This window comes from Ceratina calcarata, unplaced genomic scaffold, assembly GCF_001652005.2.
Source record: "Ceratina calcarata isolate Rehan_Ccalc_2016 unplaced genomic scaffold, ASM165200v1 scaffold369.2, whole genome shotgun sequence".
Classification (NCBI taxonomy): Eukaryota; Metazoa; Arthropoda; class Insecta; order Hymenoptera; family Apidae; genus Ceratina; species Ceratina calcarata.
This window is the reverse complement of record NW_017160008.1, coordinates 30320-39056: the sequence shown is the minus strand read 5'-3', so window position 1 is coordinate 39056 and position 8737 is coordinate 30320. Positions and strand designations below refer to the sequence as shown.

Here is an 8737-nt window from a genome sequence, read left to right as displayed (position 1 = left end):
GAGCGCGGGCTGCAAGTTAACCATCGTCCGTGGCTTGTTTCGTTAATTGGTACAGATAGATTCCCGGTACTAAATCAACCGGCGCAACGAGCGCACGCCAACCGATAAGAACCCGGTCTTTACGTGATCGTCATTGTTACTTGACCCAACCCGGCACGATAAAATCACACCGATGATTAATTAAGCCGGAAAATTAATTACCTAGAAGAACGACGCTAGTAGTGTACTCCGCATACTATACTCGCAACTATAACCATCAGAGTTTAAATTGCTTTCAGTCTGGTTGTTTTTAATTTATCGTTCAATTAATAGATATGGATTTCAACTAGCATTGTGAATGATACTCGGTATTTCAAAAACAAATCAACAGAACGAATTATCTTTACGAAAAAACTATCAGCGTTTTCTTGCAGTGTAATCGACTCTTGTAAACTTATCAATGATGAAGTGGCGAACGAGATAATAAATCATACGAGCGAGACTCGATTGGGTAAATCTGTTACATGATATATTATTAAACTAATCTCTGACAGAAATCGTCTTCACGTCAATTTTATCGCGACGGTTTTCCCACGTGCTACACTCAATCGCACTGTTGTGTCTGTTAATTAAAAGAATCGTTTCCCCTCGCAGACCGAAATTCCCCGATGTCCGAATCTTTGGCAGCGTGAACGAACGATTACTAAATAACAACGCGACGTTAGATACGATCACCGTGCCATAATTGCTGGACTATTCGTACATTATTGGCTCGTATATTATTTGATGCGATTCAATAACTCGGTGCCGGGGACGGCCGATGCTATCTCTCCGTCGTTAAGCCGCATTCGCAATATCGATCGGCCGTTGATGAATGGCCGCATTTAAGCCCGTCATTTTTCCCGGCGATTATTAACGTTAAAATTGAATGTGTCCGAGGGTGCAACCGCACCCCGGTCCTTGCACGAGGACCACATACGAAAGGGACTTACCTCAGCTCCCACTCTTCTTGTTTCTCTTCTTCTTTGTTTCATCTGCCTTCTGCCAGGAAGAAACGTCCGCCAACGCGCACGGGCAGGCTTGAATGATTCCGATCTGAAACGAAAATAACAAATAAAAAGATAAATACTTGATTTGCATGAAGTTACGAGAAATAAATTTACTTGATACATAGAATTTTATACGAATTAATTTCGAGACGTTATCTATTAATTTCAGAACAGGATATCTATAAAAAACATTTTAGACTTCCCTAAATAGATAGTGGCAAATATTCCAGTTTAAGAACATTTATATTTATCAAAAAATAATTTGATTTCAGATAAAGTAACGTAGTAAATAACAAACAAAACAAAAGTTTTATAGGAATAATAATTTATTCCGATAACAACCGACTCCTGCGTTAAAGTCCCACGACGTTCCGCAACTACTGGGAACGCCTCAGCCTCACCGCTGCTCCGAGCAAACAGGAGCGTAATTTATCGAAGGGGTCCAAGGTAAATGAGAAAGCCTCGCGTCGAGAGTTCGGTTTCTCCTTTGTTCGCCAGCGAATCCGGTCCACGCAAATCGTTCGCTGGTGTAAAATGTACGCTTACGCGAGAACTGTCTAATGAACGTCAGGTGCCTTTTATTTGAAGCCGATAGGAATGCGTATCCATAGAAGAAACCATAATAATACTAATCTAGCGCATGCTAAATCGTATTTACTGCAATTCTACGATTTCAAATTTATGATTCAATTTTTTTAAGATTTCAGTTTAATATTCATATGAGACAGAAAAGAACATATAGGATAATCATTCTTTAAACTAATTTGTGAAATAAAATCAATGCATGAGAATCGATAATTGTGATTAATTTACTAACAGATTTGAAATAAAAATATAAAATGTATATAAAAGTTACAAGAACACGTTGTAATTATATTCATACCACAGAATTCCGATAAAACGTGCCATGTTAATAAATGAAATGCTTGTAAGTTAAAAGTTTCAGGATTCTGTTACCACGTCCTATTTCATGACCTGTACTTTTTAATAATTATTGACTTGTGAGTTGGAGCGTACGGAGATACCGCGATCGACGCATGAAAATAATGTATTTTACACCATACGGCGCGGCATGATGGGCGCGTGGGTATACCAGCAGAAATATATGAACAATCCGTCGCGATGTACCTGCGCTCCCGGGGCGACTACCTGCGGCTAATTTACAGTGAACCACGAGGATAACTTCTGTCGTTATTCTCCTGGGCCAGAATTTCCATTACCTTTTCATTCTGTTCTCGGTGTTCCTCGTAGCGGGCTCGATTAGCTTCAAAGGAATTTCGAAAAATACTTTCTAGCTTAGTGATTCATATACTTAAAGCAGAGAGATTATTATGATAACTTTTCAATATTTTTATGTTCTCGAAATACTTTCCTGCACCACGTACTATTTCTCAAATATTTTCGGTAATCATAAATTTTAGGTCATTTACTCAAATCTGATTCTCATTAAAATACGAGATAGTTTGTAAATTAGAAATGACCCCCTGACAAAATCTCAAAAAAAATAAAATTTCTTTTTTTCAAAATTTCGAGAAATGCTTCAAGTAAAAATTGTAGGTGCTACTATTACCTGCAAAAGAGGTCGTATACAATCTTTTTCCGACTTGAATACTTCAGAAGTAATCAATTAATTATTTCGTGATTTTTCATGTAATTTTCATTTTTTTATTCACGACTTTTCTTGTATTTGGCAACCACAACTATATAGATATCAATAACAATTGAGTCCGTTTAACCCACGAATTGTAATAATGTATAGGATAGTGGCACAACTAACATGACGAATCTGTTGATCATGCGATCATAGGAGCCGACACAATGAGTAAGCCTACTGTTCTTTTTTATACTGTGGTATCACTCATTGTTTTTTTCGTTGCACACTTGTTTTCAGATCATACTATAAAATTTGTTGCCCTTTAATGCAGTAACTTTATAAAGGAAATTCTCAGTCCACTTCTATGAGACAAACAGTAAGATCTTACTCTACCTGTTACAGAGGCTAAGGAACAGCGACCACCTCGACGCCGGAGCGACTAACGATAACGCAAACGGGTTAGCTGGCAACGCGGAGCCGCGCGGAACATCTCTACTTGCACCCAATTAACGGACTAACCGGTAAGCGTCGGGCTTAAATTCGAGCATCGAATCACGCCAATGAAGTCTGCGAATTAAGTGCTCGTGATTCCAGGGTTTGAAATATGGATGACGGAGATGCTGCCAAGAGCGAGTCCGAGTGGCCGGACAGGGACGCCTGCGACGATGTAGGTGTCCGAACGTATTCCTGTTTCTACCTTTTTTTTTTCTTATCACCGCGGGGGTTGCTAATTGAACGGGCACGACGGAATAATAGCACGTGCTTTAGTGAGTCATTCGAGCTCCAAGTATCTCTCTCAATGAAATAATTATGAAAAAGAATTAGGCATTTAATTATTATAGACAGTTGAAAGTACGTAGTATGCAGAAAAATTTTAAAATCATTCTCCAGCTGTTTGAAAAAAATCGTATCCGACATTTTAATGCACTTCATCGATTCTGTAAGGCAGATGTAGTACACATCTTTTTAAATACATGTTTCTGAGTTAAAGTACTGTGTTGCGATGGAACATCAGTTCTGTTAAAAAGCGAAAATAATCCAAGCGTACCCGTTCACCTGTCTGGTCGGTTACGGGACCGGGCAATCGTGTTTCGCGAAGCGAGCGGGGTTACTTGATGCTAGATACGCGTTTGCAGGAGGAAGCTCCGATTACGACCACCACGAAGAACGCGTTGATAACGACGCAGCTAGGTCCGTGCGACGTCTATCCACATCGCGTCAAGGTGTCGATCGTTGGCGTAGGGAAGGTTGGGATCGCCTGCGCCCTCGCTATCCTCATGAGAGTTAGTATAGATCAGCAACCGCGGACACCGAGCCACGCGGATCGCAACGATCGATCAACCGTTTGATTCCACTTGATCTTTAGAGGATGGCAAGCGAGGTATGCCTGATCGACCACGATGCGAACAAGGCTTCCGCCGAAGCTGAGGATATCCAGCACGTCGGCGTCTTTTTAGGATGTCCGCTGGTGACTGGCACGTCAGGTACTTGAGAAACTTCTACGCGTATCTCAATCTGTGTAGCCAATTTTTAGGTACGCTTAGGTAGTCATAAATATTAGTATAATTCAGAGTGTTGCACGAAATTTGTAGAAATTATTAGAAACAGATTAGCAAAATACTGATAACGTAATCAGCAATGTTTAGCACAAGTCTAATCCAAATACGAACAGTATAGAGGATGATTAATACTTCAGGTATTTCCATTATGACGGTCTACTTGCTGCGAAACGAGCTACATTGATTCCATCCACGTTTCAGTGGTTGAGTCATTTGATAAATTCTCAAATTAACTCTGAGAACTTGAGCGTCGATGCATCATCAGGTGCGATCGTTCGGGGGATCGAGAGACACCGTTTTAAAGGATGCGTTCGCTCGTCAGGGGATCTTCTGTCAACGTGTAGCGGGTCAGAAACAACGGCCCCCTTACCGAAAGGTGGGGAGGTAGGAATGAGTTTTCGGGAGGCCGCGTACAGAGTTCCGAGATCCGGATCCTTCTCTCCGGTCCTGTCGTTTAATCTCGGCGCTCATCTACATCGTCGCTTTCGTGCTTACACGCGGCCTGGTCGCCGTGGCCCGAGCGTTTCCCCGAGCTTTTCACCGTCCAGCTCGTAAATTTCGTGCCACTCTTATTTATCTCGGCAGTGATCGACTTCGCGATACATTTTTTTCTGTTCCCCGGTCTCTCCTCTCCTTGTCCGGTCGCGTCCCTTTCTGTCAGTCGTGCACGGCCGCTGCCGGTGGACCGTGTGCTTGGTTGTAAAAAAATATACCACCTTGCTCGGGAATTCGGGAACAAAAGCTCTGTTGCCTTGCCTGTTTCGCGGTGTCCCGGTGAAAACGCCGCGCCAAACCGCCTCGAGTTCTCGAGACCACAGCCGATTTACCGGTTTCAGACGCGACTTCGTGCGCCACGACTCTCAGATGCCTCCAGCAGTGTTTTATTTTATATTATCTTAAGTTGCATACTTTTTCGAATTTTAATCCCTACGTGGCGAAACATTCCTTATGCACACGAATTAACATAATTCACTGTAGCACTGCAGATTTTATTGCATCAAAGTCTGATTTAATAAATCCAATTAGTATAAACCAGACTTCTGTCGATTATCTTTTATTATCCTCTCCATTCAGTTTCTTTTTTGGATATCAAATTGATATGGCATTGAAAGAAGAAACAAATAATTATGATATCTCTTAATGAAAATCAAAATCTGGCATATAAAATTGTGATGAAGTCACTGATTGTACGAATAAAAAGTATAAACGTACAAGCGAACAGACGAACATGGTTAAACCGAACTTTCCAATCGAGCCGAGGTACAATTATGCAACGCTGTTTTTCGTCGTGCGGCCGTGACGTAATCAGAACACGGTGATACAGAGAGTACTTAAAATAATCCCGGCTGCGACTCTTGCCCGCACTCGTAGGTACGCGCGGACTCCCCTTTAATCTCGGCCGCGTCCGAGGTAGCAATTACCAGAACAAGAAGTAGAACAGTCCCGGGTTTTTACCGGCTAATTTATCTCGAGCATCATCTCTCCGCAGCAGCGCGAGTCCTCTCCTCGCATTCTGCTGTACAGCTCGCACGGAGCTCCGTGAAGGTGTTACCAAAAATCTGTGCTTCTTATTTTCACCGCGGCACGTTCCACCGTTGTACTCGCCGCGTTTATCAGGGAGCATCTTTACGAGGAAAAAGGGGGAATCTCGTTGGAGAAAGGAGCGACAGTTCCGATCCCTTTTCAGTGTTTTGTATTCCACCGGCTTCCGATGGCTTTATTATCGAGAACGAGGTGTTTCCAGGGAAAGGCTAACGGGAAGAAAGGGATGCCCGGCTCCTAACGATCGTCTCCGAGGCGTTCTGGTACCAGTTAGGATAGCACGTGTTTCGCATAAGCATTCGACGAACGCGCGTTAACCAAATTTATGAGATTTCTTTGCGCCGGAACTTGCGCTTTCGCCAGAATTCCACGATCCATTGTATTCTGGTTAAAATAAAAAGCAGTATAATATGCCTCTTATTTTATCCGATATCTCAATAGCACAATATATGCAATGATCAAACTAAATACGTACAAATACTTTACAGATGTATTAATTTTCATATGATCCTTATCATTCACCATCCTAATTTTATTCTATATTGCAAGACTTCAGCATGGTTAAGGAATCTGCAGTGGTGATAATTTGCACTCGCGAAACGACGAACGGTGAAGATCCGAACGTGAAGCACAACTTGAAGGTGTTCAAAAAGATCATACCAGCCATAGCCAGATTCGCTTGCAAATCCGTTCTGTTGATTGTGACTCAGCCACCAGACGTGATGTCTTATATTGCTTGGAAATTGTCCGGATTTCCCTCGAACCGCGTTCTCGGAGTTGGTACCCTGATCGACTGCGTCAGATTCCAGGATTACATGAGCAAGAGACTGAACGTGGCACGAAGCTCTATTAGTGTCATGGCTGTTGGAGCGCAGGGAGATATGGCTGGTATTTAATAACGAATTATAATAGAATTTCGTTCATTTAAGAAAGCTCCACTTGAAAATTATTTAAATTTTTGAATTTATTCTAATATCCGAAACTAATATTTCAATTTATACTAATTATGCTATTTCTGTAATTAATGGTTTCTTATGTAAAGACGGGATTCGTTTCTGATATTGTAGATAGTTTTTCAGATACTTGAAATATTCTAATAATAAAAAATGATTCATACATGAAACGACTTAATAAGATTAAATAATTTCGCGTAGTTCCTATATGGTCAAGTATCCACGTAGGGGGAATGAAGCTCCGAGACATAAATCCCAGAATCGGCGAACAAGACGATCCAGAGAAGTGGGTCGAAATCGCTGATAGCGTAAAGAACGTGTAAGTAATCGTTACACAGAAGATTAAAGATAACCGGGATCGTTTAAGCTTATTTTATGCATGCACATTTCCAGTGGTAAAGAATTGGAGGAGAAGAAGGGGTCGTGTTGTTGGGGTATTGCAATCTCCACAGCTGAAATCGTTGATGCTATTGTTAGGAACACGAAAGTCGTGCTTCCGGCATCCACGCATATCCTTGTACGTACTCTCACTTTCTACTAATAGTAAGTCAGTATTTAGTAGGCTCTTCAATCCTCTATAGATGCCATGATACACAGAAGAATATTAGTGAACGATGAAAAACTGTTATTGTTTAATTAATTTTAAACATACAATTATTTACGAGTTATATTAAACACATGTAAATGGATATAATTTTCAAAATAAAAACGGTGTGTTCACAGAGTTGCTCTCACGGCACGGACAAGGACGTGTACATGTCGGTGCCGTGCGTGATCGGCCGCGAGGGCGTATACTGCACCGTGCGACAGAAACTGAGCGAACATGAGAAAGCCGCGGTGCAGACTTGCGCGGACAAGATCCGAACCATACTGAGAGAGTGCGGCATCCTACAGGAGACCAACAACGACACTGAGCAGTGAGAAGCGTCATGGGTGGAGGAGAGTGCTACCGGAAACAGCGCGAGACCGCGAGGAAGCAACGTTTTAGAATCAGGCGTCTTCATCAATAACGAGCGGGCGCACCTGCCGACCGGTTCTCTATACGTGTACCTGATCAGTGTAATAAATGACAGTACAAGAATCGACTTCCTAGAAAACTACCGCGTCCGTTTGTCGTAAACCAATGTTAGTGTACTTTCTATCATGTTATCAACTCTTTGCAATGGTCGTGAATGAATCATCTGTTGATGGATTATGTAAACAGCAGCTTGAGAACATCGTTTAAAGAAATATTGAGTACCATTTATAATGCAAAAATCGACGACCAGCGTAATTCCATTTAATAAATTAATATTTGTAATATTCATCATCGATCAGAAAAGCTTGTAATTTTACTTCCGAAACTAATATTTCAAAATCAATGCAAAAATACCATGGATACCAATTCGTTGTAAAATTGGACAAAATTATACCCACCAGTATTTCGTATATTCCGTTAGATTGTATCTAAGCAATCGTAGGGATAAAAGCAGGTTTCGAAACTATTCAATCATATGTAGTAATAACATGCTTAAAACGGAAGGGATCTAACACGAAGGCTGATGTTCAATTAGGAATTTAATATTCGTATGGTGCTACGAGCAACTGGATCTCAAATGTCTGCCTCTTGTGACTGGCAAAACGGAAATTGAAATTCGCACGTGTTCGATGGTAACGCACCCCTTCTGTGCCAATTCGACAGCTGCCCTTTCACCAATTACGATGGCCAAGAAATATAATAACATCAATAACACTCACGGCACGGACAAGGACGTGTACATGTCGGTGCCGTGCGTGATCGGCCGCGAGGGCGTATACTGCACCGTGCGACAGAAACTGAGCGAACATGAGAAAGCCGCGGTGCAGACTTGCGCGGACAAGATCCGAACCATACTGAGAGAGTGCGGCATCCTACAGGAGACCAACAACGACACTGAGCAGTGAGAAGCGTCATGGGTGGAGGAGAGTGCTACCGGAAACAGCGCGAGACCGCGAGGAAGCAACGTTTTAGAATCAGGCGTCTTCATCAATAACGAGCGGGCGCACCTGCCGACCGGTTCTCTATACGTGTACCTGATCAGT

General features: G+C 42.0%; 1 protein-coding gene across 1 annotated transcript; it reads left to right on the top strand.

Annotated features, from left to right (window-relative positions):
• The first annotated feature begins 2945 nt into the window (after nucleotides 1-2945).
• On the top strand, nucleotides 2946-8389 carry LOC108625711 (L-lactate dehydrogenase). The gene is made up of 7 exons (XM_018025916.2): nucleotides 2946-3289; nucleotides 3759-3905; nucleotides 3989-4106; nucleotides 6273-6611; nucleotides 6878-6995; nucleotides 7070-7193; nucleotides 7400-8389. The coding sequence occupies exons 1-7, from the start codon at nucleotides 3227-3229 to the stop codon at nucleotides 7595-7597; spliced, it is 1107 nt and encodes a 368-aa protein (XP_017881405.1). The 5' UTR covers nucleotides 2946-3226; the 3' UTR covers nucleotides 7598-8389.
• Nucleotides 8390-8737: the final 348 nt, after the last annotated feature.